At 42.5% G+C, this 16000-nt stretch overlaps 1 protein-coding gene and 1 pseudogene across 32 annotated transcripts in view; one reads left to right on the plus strand and one right to left on the minus strand.

Annotated features, from left to right (window-relative positions):
• GARNL3 (GTPase activating Rap/RanGAP domain like 3) overlaps window positions 1-16000 on the minus strand; it is a 171981-nt gene that overhangs the window by 91427 nt on the left and 64554 nt on the right. For all 32 annotated transcript variants that reach the window (XR_012424391.1, XR_012424389.1, XR_012424386.1 and 29 more), the window contains one exon: window positions 13350-13424. Coding sequence is in view for 11 of the 32 variants with exons in the window: in XM_045372639.2 (XP_045228574.2) it covers window positions 13350-13424 (75 nt within the window). In the remaining 21 variants the exon portion in view is untranslated. The remainder of the gene's footprint in view (window positions 1-13349; window positions 13425-16000) is intronic.
• On the plus strand, window positions 2835-3740 carry LOC102126443 (density-regulated protein-like; annotated as a pseudogene).

Genomic DNA, 16000 nt, shown 5'->3' on the forward strand with positions numbered 1-16000 from the left:
GACACAGACGATGCGTGTGTTCAGTTTCAGTAGATACTGCCAAAAAAATTTCCCAAAGAGGATATACACACGCTAATTGAAACTCCCATTAGCAAGATATATGAGAGCTCTAGTTGTTCTACATTCTGTGACCAAACTTTTAGCTTTTTAGTCCTTGCATTTCTGGAGTGGGTGAAGTAGTACCTAATTGCGGTTTTAACCTACAATAAATCCTAATTTAAGTGTCATCTATTTTACAAAAGATCTTGGAGATACAGAAGCTCTGTTCCTCCAAGCAGTTTAAGTTGACAATGAAACAGGAACACATTATTTATTTGACATCAACTAGAAAGTTAGGAGAAAATAAGCTGATGAGTACATTTTCCAGATAACTGAAGTTTAACACTGCAAACACTCATGCTTATTTTATGACCTTTAGGTAAACATTTGTGAAAGGCTACAATGGAGGGAAATGAACTCACGTTGCTCCATGCTGAATTCATGCCTGTATATGCCCACAGAGACCCAAAAGTCCTGAATGATTTCTGCAAATCAGATCCAAAGCCCACCAAAGCTTCTCATTGCCTTCATTATCTTCCCCTACCTCCTGCTTATACTTGTGGGATGTGACGGAGGAAGACTGAATCTGGTCAGGATATTTTGAGGAGAATGTAATCAAAATCCATATATGACACCCTGATTTTATTTGAATGTTCTCAAATACTTGACTTTAAGCAGGGAATCCACAAAATACAGACACTCAGAATACAAATGATATCCACAGTTTTAAAATAATTCCTTTGATTTTTCATAGAGTCTATTTCAGAGTGAGTTCAATACATGAATGAAAGAAGTTACGCTGATTTTACTTCAGTTCCTAGGTTAAACTGCTGAGATAACATAGCAGTAGGGAAGATGGATTCTTTTAAAAAACAAACTAAAACTTTTTTAAAAATTACAAATGTAAGCATGAATATAAGCTGATTATAAAAATGTGAAACCACACAAAAATTAAAATCTTTTTCTTTCCCCCATCCTCCATGACCCAACCTGCTTCTTTTCCCTCTAACAACCGTGCTACCAGATTGATCTGAATAATCCAGAATCTTTTTATGCATTTACAAAGATGTGTTTACTTTATACATACATACACACATATCACACATTCACATACATATATACATACAAAAATATATACACATACATAAGCCTATATACACATATGCATAATTTGTTTTCATAAATGGGACAGTAGTGTAGCTATTACACTGAAAAATTTTTCCCCGCTAAAGAAAATATCTTCAGAATATTTCTGTGTCAGTACATATAAATCTATTTTGTTCTTTTTAACAACTACATAGATTCTTCTTTTAAAAAATTCAACACTTCAGTTGAATGAATACAGACTTGTAAAATATGTAAACGGTATATGAGGGCATCGAGTGGAAAGTTAAGGTCCTCCAGTTTCCATCCTGAGCTCCCATTTCCATTCTCCAGAAACGATTACTATTATATTCTTATGTGTCTTTTTAGAAATTTTCTTGCATCTTGACAAGCGTATTTACCATTTTTTGTTTTTAAGAAAAATGACATGATATTAAACAAGTCATTCTGGAACTTGCCTTTATGTCTAACACTGTATCTTAAACACTTTTTTTTTTGTGGTAGTACATATGTGTCTACTTCATTCTAATAGCTACTAACCATTTCATTGTGTAAATGGACCATAGTTTACATAATAATTCCTCTACTGAAAGAAACTGATGTTGTTTCCAGTTTTTTTCCTATTTTAAATAATGCTACAATATACATCCTAGCAATAGAAGGTCTTCCCAAGTGGTATACACATTTTTAATTATTGCTAATTGCCTTCCCAAAAGATTGTACTAATTTACATATCCTCCAACAGTGTATAAGAGAGTCCTCCCCATGCTAAGGAAGATAGATTTGTAAAAAGCTGAAAGATTGTCCCCTCTGCTGCACCATCTACTAATTGATACATACAAGTGAGCTGTAAGGGAGGTCCCCAGTGATCACCCAAGGGTCACACTCATTTTAATTAATAATTTGAATAAGCACACAGATGGCAAGACGAGCACATCTGAAGGTAAAATAAAGCTGCTCAGTGGGTTAGCTAACAGGACAGGTGACAGAATCAAGATGTCACCAAAAAATCTTGACAATTAGGAATTATGAGACACACTAATGAGATTAAATTCAATGTAGACAATGCAAGATCCTACACTTAGATACAAAATACAGATTACTCAAGGACAAGGTCAGGTGGTATAAGGAAGGATTCCCCTCCCTTTTTACCCTTAGGAAATTGAGGCACAGAGACACTGAATTGTAAACTAGAGAGTGGTAGAGCTGAGGTTTGAACCCAGGTTTGTTTGACTCCAAAACAGTCTTCATTATATCATAGTGCTGCTCCACAGCTAAACACCAGCACATGTGAAAAAGATGGGGGGTGGGCCAAGTAGCATATTGTAGGTTCATGAGTCATCAGGGTCCATAAAAAGAGGTAGAGTGTCTACAGCAAGGAAGGCGATGAGCCTGCTCCACTGTCACTATGTGGAGCATGCCCAGAGCCCTGTGTTCAGTTCTGAGCACTTCAGTCCAAAAGGTTCATTAACAACCTCACATGTGTCCAAAGAACAGCAATAAGGATGACAATGATGGAAGTGATCCTGTGTCTTAGGAGGAAAACAACAGATGTCTTATTGAAGAGGGCTCAGACTTCCACTCTGGGTCTATGGAGAACATAAATAGAAATTCTGAGTGGAAAATACAGATGATAGTTCCATGTGCCGCTTCAACTGGCAATAGCGGAGGGAACCACCTGGGTTTGTGAAATGGCTGCAGACATTTCTGAATCCAATGGGGCCAAGTGCAAAGAGACCTAAGGAACAGTGCCGAGTTAAGGCTGATTACCCGCTGTGAGTCCTTTATTGTGGAGTCTGTCCATTACCAATAGGCCACTGTAAGTATATGCCTAATGATGCTAAATGTAGACAATGGTTAGAGAAGAATTTTCCAAATGAATTTGCAAAACTTACGGTAGAAAATTCACCCAAAAAGGGCTGGGCTTGATGGCTCCCGCCTGTAATCCCAGCACTTTGGGAGGCCGAGGGGGACAGATCACTTGAGATCAGGAGTTCAAGACCAGCCTGGTCAACATGGTGAAACCCCGTCTCTACTAATGATACAAAAATTAGCCAACCATGGTGGCACATGCCTGTAGTCCCAGATACTCAGGAGGCTGAGGCAGGAGAATTGCTTGAACCTGGGAGGTGGAGGTTGCAGTGAGCCGAGATCCCACCACCGCACTCCAGTCTGGGCAAGAGTGAGACTATGTCTCAAAAAACAAAACAAAAAAGAAAATGCACCCAAACAAGAAGCTGGAATTAATGAGGGTCAAGGAACAGTAGGGGCAGAAGAGGAGAAGAAAATACAAAAGAGAGATGAAAGGTGTCAAATAAAACAAAGAAAAGAAGGCCATACCAGAAAAGGTTACACAGCCAAAATTCCCAAAGCAGAGAAGAAACATGTAACATGAATGTGTGGCCTCTAACTTTTGAAATTGATCTTAAAAAAGCACAGAGAATTTTTGCTCAAAAAATCTGTGGTGCCTCAGTAACAGAAAAGGAAGAAATTATCATTCATTCAGGGAGACTTTACAGATGATGTAATTGATGCTATTCAGGAAAACTGGCCAGAGGTAGATGATGACAGCATCAAAGATACTGCAGAAGAAATGGTTTCAAAAATTTGTCTGTTTTTAATGACCTGAGCTTAATCTTGATATGGCCAAAGGAGACAGGCCTTTAAAAAAATGTATATATGGCCGCGCATGATGGCTCATGCCTATAATCCCAGCACTTTGGGAAGCCAAGGCGGGTGGATCACCTGAGGTCAGGAGTTCAATACCAGCCCAGCCAATATGGTGAAACCCCATCTCTACCACAAATACAAAAAAATTGGCAGAGCGTGGTGGCTCACGCCTATAATCCCAGCACTTTGGGAGGCCGAGGCGGGCAGATCACGAGGTCAGGAGATCGAGACCATCCTGGCTACAGTGAAAACCGGTCTCTATTAAAAATACAAAAAATTAGCCGGGTGTGGTGGCTGGTGCCTGTAGTCCCAGTTACTTGGGAGGCTGAGGCAGGAGAATGGCGTGAACCCGGGAGGCAGAGCTTGCAGTGAGCAGAGATCGTGCCACTGCACTCCAGCCTGGGGGACACAGCAAGACTCCATCTCAAAAAATACAAAAACAAAAACAAAAAAATTAGCCGGGTGTGGTAGTTGGCACCTGTAATCCCAGCTACTCAGGAGGCTGAGGCAGGAGAATCGCTTGAACCTGGGAGGAGGAGGTTGCAGTGAGCCGAGACTGCACCATTGCACTCCATCCTGGGTGACAAAAGTGAAACTCTGTCTCAAAAAAAAAAAAAAAAAAAAAGATACATGTTCTACAGTAAAACTGCAGATTACCCTCGTCCTTGGCATTTTCACTGTTCTGTGCAAGGCTGCTTATTTTTTTATTGCCAAAGTCAGATAAACAGGGGAGACTGTCACACTTACGCATGTAAGAATTTAGTCAAATAAAAAATTTTGGTCATTTGGGACTGACTTTTCTCTTTTATTTTATTTTATTTTATTTTATTTTTTTGAGACGTAGTCTCACGCTGTTGCCCAGGCTGGAGTGCAGTGGCGCGATCTCAGCTCACTGCAAACTCTGCCTCCTGGGTTCACGCCATTCTCCTGCATCAGTCTCCCGAGTAGCTGGGACTGCAGGCACCTGCCACCACGCCCAGCTAACTTTTTTGCATTCTTAGTAGAGACAGGGTTTCATCGTATTAGCCAGGATGGTCTCAATCTCCTGACCCTGTGATCCGCCTGCCTCAGCCTCCCAAAGTGCTGGGATTACAGGCCTGGCCTGACTTTTCTCCTTCTCTCTTTTTACCTTTATTTTTGGAAAAGCTCTGTAGACTTTTTATGGGAAGCATTTCTGTTGACTATTTTACAGATATAAAGTTGAGTGATTCTTTTTTTAAAGAATTTGAATTTGGCTTCCTCACCAGTAATATATCTTCTTGCTTCTTTGATGTGATAGTCTTGAGATGGGTGAGACTCTAATACATTTGTGGCTGAATTTGCTTCATTGTTAGCAAGTTGACTCTGTGGGCACAATAACATACTGTCGGTAGGACTTTTTTGAGCTACTCTGGAGATTCTTTGGTAAATTATATTAAAAGCCTTAAAACCAAATGTACTGTTTGAACCAGTAAGCCACTTCTTTGATATTATTCTAAAGAAATAACCAGTCTCGCATAAAACTTATGGATGAAGGTGTTCATTACAATATTATTTATAGTATAAAAAATTACAAGTACAAAATGATAGAAATGAACAACTGGGAAATAAAGAAGTGATGGTGCATCATGTGGTAGAGTATCATGCGTATAGTTAAAAACCATATTTTCTAAGAAAACTTGGAAGCAGGCTGGGCATGGTGGCTCATGCCTGTAATCCTGGCACTTTGGGAGGCCAAGGTGGGTAGATCACCTGATGGCAGGAGTTTGATACCAGCTTGGCCAACATGGTGGAACCCCGTCTCTACTAAAAATACAAAAATTAGCTGGTCATGGTGGCAAGTGCCTGTAATCCCAGCTATTTGGGAGGCTGAGACAGGAGACTCACTTTAACCCAGAAGGCAGAGGTTGCAGTGAGCTGAGATTGCGCCATTGCACTCCAGCCTGGGCAACAAGAGCAAGACTCTGTCTCAAAAAAACAAAAACAAAAAAAAACAAAAACAAAAAAATAAAAACTTGGAAACATGTTTGGTGATACCAAGTTGGGGCAGACCCCAGATACATTTTAGACATTTATTACCATCACTATTTTGAGTGGAAGGTCATTCAGAGAGGCTAGAGGTTCTTATTCTGGCTATAAATTGTGTGAGTAATTCTACTAACCAAATAAAAACAATATACACCCACGCTCAGCAGATAGTTTGGGAAATAGCAATTGAAACATGTCTTTCTCACAAGAGAAACTGAACAGTTTTGATGAGTACATTAGATGAATTTAAACTCTAAGTCAGGTGCTGCAAATTGAAAAGAAGACTTACGTTTTAAATTGCTATAGACAGCTTTAAGAAGCGTAGAATCCATGAAGCCATTGTTTATTGCCATGTAAATTACAATCTTGAATGACTTTTTTAAAATAAAAAATGTGTAATAAAGATGTAAATTTTAAAAATGGGATTCTGCATTAACTGAATTTTACTAAACAGAATTACCTGGTGAAGCAAATTTATCCATCAAGATAATTCGGTATGTGTTATGTATGTATTCCGTTGGTGCTAGAAGATGTCTATGTGCCTATATCAACACATGTGACTTCATGTAAAGTTTCTTAATGTTCACAGTTCTTAGCAAATGCAGTTTTAATTCACAGATAGCCAGCAATGGATGTTGTTATACTACAGGAAAATGTAGGATTAAAATTGTCCTTGTGTTAAAGAAGTAAAAAAAAAGAAAATATAGCCTGGGCTCAAGTGGCTCACACCCGAAATCCCAAAACTTTCGGAGGCTGAGGCAGGTGAATCACTTGAGCCCAGGAGGTTACGACCAGCCTGGGCAACATGGCGAAATCCCATCTCTACAAAAAATGCAAAAACTGGCCAGGCGCGGTGGCTCGCGCCTGTAATCCCAGCACTTTGGAAGGCCCAGGAGGGCGGATCACAAGGTCAGGAGATCAAGAGCATCCTGGCTAACACGGTGAAACCCCATCTCTACTAAAAATACAAAAAAATTAGCTGGGCATGGTGGCAGGTGCCTGTAGTCCCAGCTACTTGGGAGGCTGACGCAGGAGAACGGTGTGAACCCGGGAGGCAGAGCTTGCAGTGAGCAGAGATCGCACCACTGCACTCCAGCCTGGGTGACAGACCGAGACTCTGTCTCAAAACAAAACAAAAAAACAAAAACAAAAAATACAAAAATTAGCCAGACGTGGTGGCCTGTGCCTATAGGCCCAGTTGCGCAGGAAGCTGAGGTTGGAGGATCACCTGAGCCATGGAGGTCAAGGCTTCATTGAGCCATCATTGCACTACTGCACTCCAGCCTGGGTGACAGAGGGAGACCCTGTCTCAAAAAAAAAAAAAAAAAAAGAAAAAGAAAATACAGTAGACAAGTGAATTATGTTCAATAAAAAGACCTTTCTAGCAATTAGAGATACTGAAAAATGGAATTAACTGCTTCAGGGGTGTGGTATAACGGGAATACGTATTTGGTCTTTGTTGCTGGTTCCTAGCACAGAGCTCCTGAGTGATAAGGGTGACAGAAGCATCTTTTGTTCTAAGGGGGGGACTCTCGGGGGTTCCTAGATAGCTGCAGGATTGGGGGTGGCTGCCAGAAAGACTAACCCTTGATTAGAAATTTGGAACTTTCAGCCCCATATCCCAACCTCCAGGATGAGAGAGGGTTTGAAGATTGAGTCAGTCATCCATGGCCAATGATGTAATTAATTATGCCTACCTGGCCAGTCGTGGTGGCTCATGCCTGTAATCCCAGCATTTTGGGAGGCTGAGGTGGGCAGATCACCTGAGGTCAGGAGTTTGAGACCAGCCTGGCCAACATGGTGAAACCCTGTCTCTACTAAAAATATAAAAAGTATCTGGATGCAGTGGTGGGTGCCTGTAATCCTGGCTACTTGGGAGGCTGAGGCAGGAGAATCACTTTTTTTTTTTTTTTTCTGAGACGGAGTCTTGCTCAGTCACTCAGGCTAGAGGGCGGTGGCGCCATCTCGGCTCACTGCAAGCTCCGCCTCCCGGGTTCACACCATTCTCCTGCCTCAGCCTCCCAAGTAGCTGGGACTACAGGTGCCCACCACTACGCCCGGCTAATTTTTTTGTAATTTTAGTAGAGACAGGGTTTCACCGTGTTAGCCAGGATGGTCTTGATCTCCTGACCTCGTGATCCGCCCGTCTCGGCCTCCCAAAGTGCTGGGATTACAGGCGTGAGCCACCGCGCCCGGCCAGGAGAATTATTTGAATCCAGGAGGCGGAGGTTGCAGTGAGCCAAGGTCGCGCCATTGCACTTCCGCCTGGGTGACTAGAACAAAACTCCATCTCAAAAAAAAAAAAAAAAAAAAAAAAAAAATCATGACTACCTGATGAAATCTCTGTACAAACCCCTAAATCATGAGGCTTAGGGAGCTTCCATGTTGGGGAACATATTGCAGTACTGAAAATAGGATACAACTGGAGAAGGTATGGAAGCTCCGTGCCACCACCCTCACACCATGACCTATGCATCTCTTCCATTTGGTTCTTCCTGAATTGTACTCTTTATAACAGACCAAACCCTGGTATTGGTCCATAGCCGCTTAGGAACTGGGCTACACAGCCGGAGGTGAGTTGTGGGTAAGCAAAGCTTCATCTATATTTGCAGCCACTCCCCATTGCTTATATTACCACCTGAGCTCCGCCTCCTGTGAGATCAGAAGCAGCATTAGATTCTCGCAGAAGCCTGAACCCTACTGTGAAATGCATATGCGAGGGATCTAGGTTGTGTGCTCCTTATGAGAATCCAATGCCTGATGATTTGTCACCGTTTCCTATAACTTCCAGATGGAACCATCTAGTTGCAGGAAAACAAGCTCAGGTCTCCCACTGATTCTACATGATGGCGAATTGTATAATTATTTCATTATATATTACAATGTAATGATAATAGAAGTAAAGTGCACAATAAGCGTAATGTGCTTGAATCATCCCGAAACTATCTCCCACTACCTGGTCCATGGAAAAACCGTCTTCCACAAAACTGATCCCTGGTGCCAAAAAGGTTAGGGACTGCTGCTTTATAATATATGAGTAATAGTAAAAAAAAAAGTGCTTTTATGAATTCTGTGAGTGATTTTAGGGAGTTATGGAAGCTGAGGAGGAGGCTGTGGTAACGGCTACCTGACTTTGTAGCCAAGTTGGTCAGAAATGTGGAATGTAGGTAACCTGGAGACCCAATGCTTGTGACTGGCTTCTGAAATGAGGAGTCTTGTGGGACTGAGCCCTTAAACCTGTGGAGTCTGACACTAACTCCAGGTAGTTGGTGTGAGAATTGAATTGTAGGACACTCAGTTGGTGTCAGAATTAATTAGTGTCAGGAGGAAAAAAATCCTATCAAGGAGGTATCTTCCTGCTGGAGATATACTCAAGCAGGAAGAGATCAGCTGACTGCTGGCAAAGCTGATGTAGGAACTCATGCATTGGAAAGGGGATTGGCCCAGATGAACTCTAAGGCAGGAAAGAACGGTCCATTCTGATGGATGCCAATCTGAAAACTGTTTACTAGCTCATGACAAGGTATACAAGAAACCTTTATAGTGTTCTGACATGCCTGTGGCATCAAAGTACATGCTCAGTGGATTCATCTCATGAAACAGTCCAGACCAGTCTGGATGACATCCAATTCCTTGATGAGTTGCATAAGGTAGGACCACATATTTAATTTCCTGCAACTGACCGGAAATTAAAAAGACAGTCTGAGAAGCACGGCTCAGAGGCTCAGCCTCATTGGTTGTCGCTGGTAAGGGCTTTCTGATGACCCCATCTTAACTAGGGCTCTTCCTATTTCTTTGCACCATGGTCCTCTGTTTTTGCCACAGCAGTTACCAAAATTTGCAATCCTTCTATGTGTTTCTATTCGTTACTGATGGCTCTCCCTGCCACCTGTAGGTCCCTGGGACCAGGGACCTCAGCAGGCTTATTCAATCCTGCATCCAGGGCTCAGCCTGTTTGGCACTAGGAAATGACCCTATGAATGCCAGCTGAATGAATGTTTTGTCATATTATATGAAAAGCACTCCTGATACAACTTATTTTTTGGTAATGGCAGGCTAGATTATTCAGATCTACCCCTCCCACTGAAAAAACTAAAAGTACTAGAAGAATATTAAAATCATCTCCTTGAAAGCACTGGAGGCCGGGCGCAGCATCTCATGCCTGTAATCGCAGCATGTTTGCAGGCCGAGGCTGGCGGATCATGAGGTCAGGAGTTCGAGACCAGCCTGGCCAACATGGTGAAATCCCGTCTCTACTAAAAATACAAAAATAAGCCGGGCATGGTGGCACGCACCTGTAATCCCAGCTACTCGGGAGACTGAGGCAGGAAAATTGCTTGAATCCAGGAGGCGGAGGTTGCAGTGAGCTGAGATAATGTCACTGCACTCCAGCCTGGGTGACAGAGCAAGACTCTGTCTTGGGGGGTAAAAAAAAGCACTGGAGTGCTTACCAAATAGTAAGAATTGCCAACTAAAACTGAAAGGCAAATGGGAACCTAGAGAGGTAAATGCATCATGAAAGTCTTTTTTGGCTTGAGGATGTTTGTCAATCCCAGCAAAATTGAATTTGGGTTTTGGTGACCTCATGGGGGACAAAGACTCAAATCCCAAGACACACTGGGGTAGGCAAGTCCAACAGGAACCCAGCCCCACATTACGCTAGGATCCCAAAGGGCTACACACTCAAGTAAGAGGGAATCAGAAGAAACCACCTCTACCACCAAAAACTACAAGGAAGTTGTGACAGCACCGAGCAGAGCTGAGCCGGGGACCACCTCTGAGCTGTGGTGGCCACACGCCAGCTTTCACATGTATCTGCAGCTGTAATAGAGCTGAGCGGGGGAGCGTCTCTGGGGTGTGGTAATCTGCAGCACTTGGGTAGTTTAAAAGGTCTCAAGCTGGGTATTTGGTTTAAAGGTATCTGGTAAAAGCAAACATAAGTCCTCCCTACCAAAAAGCAACTCATCTTAGGTCTCATATTATTCCAAAAAAGTAATATTCAGGAATAACAAATAGTACACGATCAGGCAGCCTAGCACACAGAGAAGCACATGACATGAGGAGCACAGGCCAGAGGAAAACAATTAAACAACAGCCACAAAAACTTTGCATTTCGGAATTCTCAGTCGCAGATGATAAAACCGTTACACTACGTTTAAAGAAATAAAAGACAAATTTGACATTATCTCAAGGGAACAGTAAACTATAAAAAGTGACCAAGCAACCTCGGATTAGGCAACGGTTTCTCAGACATAACAACAAAAGTGCAAGCAATGAAAGAAAAAAAATAGACAAACTAGACATGATCTAATCTTAAAGCTTTTGTGCTTCAAAGGACACAACCAAGAAAGTGGAAAGATAAAAACACAGAATGGAAGAAAATTTTTGCAAATCATATATCTGATAAGTGTCTAATTATCCAGACTATATAAAAAACTCTTACAATTGAATAATAAAAGCACAAATAACCCCAAAACAAAATTTGCAATTTGTTTGTTCATAGGTTTGAGAATTTTTAAGCAACGACATATAGTGAGTCCTTTACCGCACTAACAGCTTTAACTAATTCAGAGCAAGCCAGCTGTTTTTTTCCCTCTGGAAGTCAAGTGCCCATAAGGTCTTTTATCAGGCTAGGAAGTACCATTGGCCAGAAACTTCTAACTGAAGACCATCAATACAAAACAGCCAAGGTGCTCCAATGGAGCATCATGCTCAGTAGTTCTGGTGGAAATAAAACCTAAAAATGTATTTGATCCTTGATATTGTATTTCCAGAGAAGCAATCTGAGATAGGAATGTGTTTTGAACACAACAGACTGCAATGATTTGTGAAATCAGTAACTCCCCAAATTGTTCCCAAGACGTTGACTGAACTGCCCAAGGCCACACTGCTGGTGAGTTGTAGGGCCATGATTTGAACCCTGGGAAGACTGACTCTTAAGCCACTTCTGATCATGACCCAAGCACAGGTCATTTCTAACCCCTGACTGGGGCCCAGAACCTATCCTCTGGTGTACAGCAGGGCCAGGTGAGCAGTGTTTGACTGCCAAGTGTATGGTGATTACAGCACCACATGAATGCCCCACTGATGTCTTTCCTGGGAGGTGTGTATTTCCTCCAGACGCTGGACACGGAGGGGCCAGAGTTGTGCTTATATAGGGTGGCAAAGTCCAGTTTGCTTTGTCCATTTCAGGATGGGCTGAAGTTCTGCAAAATTTTGGTAACAGAAAGATGTCTCAAGGTATACAGCCTCCATGGGCTCTCAAAGTAGAAACTCAGCATGGTGACTGCTAGCTTTCCAAGCACTGGAGAGCAAGAACTCAATGCCTCTGTGCCTGGCTTAGCTCCTGAGAACCTTTGGCTGCCTCAGCTTGTGATGATGAGGCTATCTAGTCCCAGGGGCCAGGCCATTTGGGAAGGGCTGTTTCTAAGGTTCAGAAGCAAAATTTTCCATGAGTTCCTTCTATGTGGGTCGGCCGACATCATTCTGGACAAGAAGTATGTGGGTACCTATTCAGGGGTATTCAGCCCCAACTTGGCTAACATGTCAATGCCAAGGGTCAGGTGAATGTATATGGCTAAGGCCAAGGGTGAAAATGAGCAATCACGTCCCAAATGTTGTGGGCTTTTGAGTTAAATTCGTAGCTCTTCACCAAGAATTTGCATTAGGAGGTGGTCAGGAGAAAACCGGCAATGTGGCAGTGATGACAACAACAATAACCATCAATAGCATCATAACTAGCACTTCTGAATGCTTCCTATGTGCCAGGCATAGTGCTAGGAGTTTTACAAGCATAGCGCACTGAATTCTTGCAATAATCTTGAGACAGTTTCTAATTGACAGATGAAAAAAACAGGCTCAGGGAGGCTGGGGTCCTTGCCCAGGGTCAGGGTCAGGGAGCTAGAGCTATGATGAGCTACTGTGCAAAAAGGCAGCAGAGAAGAAAAAGGCTGGGGAGTTTTTGCCATACTCTGCAGTTTAAAGGGTAGACCCCGTGGGATAGAGACGGTAGTGGCAGTTTTAAAGAAAAAAAAAAAAAAAAAGAAAGTCAGGAGAGTGTCTGTGGCTTGCAGCAAGGAAGACCGAGAACCCAGAAAGTAGGTGTGGCCCAAGGAGTGGTAGGCAGTACCAGCCTCTTTTCCTGATGACATTTTGTCATTGCAGTAATTTTTGGCATCTCCCTCTTGGATCCTGGCACTGCTCGGAGGGCCGTGCCAAGCTGATCAGCCTGGCGGAGGAAGTACTGGGACTCGGGGCCATTCACAGAGGGTGGTAGAATTGTCTCTGGCCCCACTGCTGGCAGAACAACTTCCTGTGTCTACCTGGTTTTAACATAGATCTTTTAAAGGGTATGTGTCACCCTATGAATAGCACCTTCCATGCCAGAATACTGACATTTCCCTTCCACTGGCTTCAAGCACAGCTCTGAAAAGCTCTATTTACCTCCTCCAGAACTCTTTCACTGCTGTATCCCAGGCACTGCAATCATGTGCTTGGTGGCATCACAGGAAGTGGGGAGGCTTCCTTACCTCATCTGAAGAGCCATTTTCCACTCTGAATCTTCCAGCCCTTTGGATGGCTCCATCAGCATCACTGGAAATAAGCTAGGGGGGAAAAAGCATTCAATTAGGCAGTATTTACAATGTCTATCTGTATGTAGCTATCCTATAAGTAAGCCACATCTAAGGACACAGGCTGGAGTGCCCAGCCTAGAAGCTAACAGTTTTTTTAAAGCTCTATCAGCTAGGTACTCATACAGTGGCTCCCACTGTCCTTGGGAACCCAAGAGTAACAATGGCTAACCTGCAAGCATGGCAAACAAGAGCATCACATTTAAATTTGAACACATTCCAATACTGATGCTCCCAGCAAAAACAATCTTAATACACACCACATGTGGACAAGTGGCAGTTCACAGATGGCAAGACCGAAAGCCAGCTCTCAAGTTCAGCCGCCTTCACAGGAAAGCCTGAAGAACAATTAGTGGCTGGCAAGAACTCAAGGCTCTACTACCATGAGAGAAAGCGCCTGTGCTTCATTCAGTTTAATACAGTTTCCAAAAGGCCAATTAGTCCCTCCTCAGGCAGGCAGACTGTGTTTTAGCTCTGGCAAGGTGATGCTTGCAAATAGACAGCCTCCAAGGGGCCTGATGTTCGAAAGAGGTGAGTGAACAGACCGGGGCTTGGCACTTGAGTCCTAAAATTACTGACTCAAGATTAACTTATTTTCTCCTTCTAGATTTTCTCAGTAGTGACTCGGGAAAACAACACATCTTTTTTTTAGCCTTTAAATCTACCCACAATTTGCAACAAAGATCTGCCAACAGCAGACTCATCAGAACGCACCTGCCCTGAGGGGCACTTCTCACCTCTCTAACTCAGGGCTTGCTCAGCAAAACAGAAATGTTATTTCTCAGGAAAGATGGTTACCTCATATTTTCACTAGTGCTTAAGAGATACGATGGTATAAAAAATTAATATAAAAAATTTAGGTAAAAACTCCAATGAATTTTCTCAAGGAAAATTATTTAAAAGAGATTGATAAATCTTTCCTATGATAAATATAAAAACAGCATCTGGTATTTGTTGAAGGCCATGCATTCTTTTGCTCTTAATATGTATTATCTCATTTAATTCTCATAACACCACAAGGTAGGCATTATTATTATTCTCATTTATGAACAGGGAAACTGAGGCAGAGAAGGGTAAAACAACGGGCTACAGTCACTTAACTAGTTAGTACAGGTAGAACTGGGATGTGAACAGAAGCAGCCAGACCCCAGAAGCCCACTGTCCTCATCTAACCACCACCCTCCCTAACCATCCTCCAGAGAATGTCCGTGATTAGGTTCAGTTTTTATATCTCATCTTTCTCCTGCAAAATAATTTCTAAAAGCAAATGTTTGGATGACATCAGATCATTACACGATCGCTAAACTGAGGATGAGCCCAAGAGGCTGTGTAGTCATGAATTTCACCTTATCCAAACAGAGGTCTAGCCTTTGCCCTCAGCTTCTGGGAGGTGATCTCTAAGACCTGGGAATGACCTGCGTTAGTGTCTGATTACTTAGGGGCTCTGAGTCACACTGATTTATAGTGAGGGCTTTGGGTCACACAGTATCAGCTCTACCTCCAGAGGGGCTGAAGGCTCAGGTCGGCCATGTGGGTGGTCAGCCACATCTACGGGATCAAGCCCTGCTAAAATCTCTGGATACCACAACTCAGGTGAGCTTCTTTGAGGAGCAACATTCCACTCCGTGCTGATGTTGTCACACATCATTGGAAGGAGGAGTTAACAACTCCTGTCTACAACTCCATCAGGAGTGGACAACGGGAAGCTCTGCAATGGAACTCTTCTGAACTCTGTCCCACGCATCTCTTCCCTTGGCTGATTTTAATGTGTATTCTTTTGTTGCAATAAATCATAAATGAGCTTAACAGCTTTTAGTGAATTCTGTGAGTCCTTCTAGCAAACTATCAAACCTGAGAGTGGTCTTGGGGACTCCTGAACGCTGCAGTAGTTGGTGTCAGAAGTGAGAGTAATCTGGTGGACTGTCTCTAACTTTACAGAGGCCAATTTTAAAGTACAAGAGAAAGATAAATTTAGATATCATAGGATCACTGCCATTTTCACAGGGGAAGTATAGAGGATTCAGCATCAACAGCTTCTTTGTGGGTTTCTACTCACCGTTAAAATAGAGGGAAAAACAAGTAGATTTCAGGTAGAGTACTATTGGCATAGGCTGCCTTAAGGGCTTTGGGAGAAGCATTCTGAGATGACATCTGGACTTGGCAAGAAAAGAGCACTATGATCAATTAATAATGTCTGACATAGGTCTATAGAGACGTGAGACACACCCTCCCCTTACTTGTTACCCCTAAAATAGAGGTTGCTAGAGATAGTCCTGACTATAACTAGTCTCATCTAGGAGTCAAAGGCTTGAGAGAAGAGCTGATAGTCATTCATTCATATAAAAATATAAATTAAACACCATAAAAACACTATATTTTAGACACAGGCATATGCAGTAATGCTCTTTTTCATTTGTTGAGTTTAGAACAAGAAGTATACTGCTTGTCTTGCTTAAAAAGTTCAAGAACAAAAGGAAGAACAAATTTAACGATTTGATGGTAAAAAGAAATGTAGCTCCCTTTGAACTCATGAAATCCATAAAGACAGA

The sequence above is a fragment of the Macaca fascicularis genome, chromosome 15, assembly GCF_037993035.2.
Source record: "Macaca fascicularis isolate 582-1 chromosome 15, T2T-MFA8v1.1".
NCBI lineage: Eukaryota > Metazoa > Chordata > Mammalia > Primates > Cercopithecidae > Macaca > Macaca fascicularis.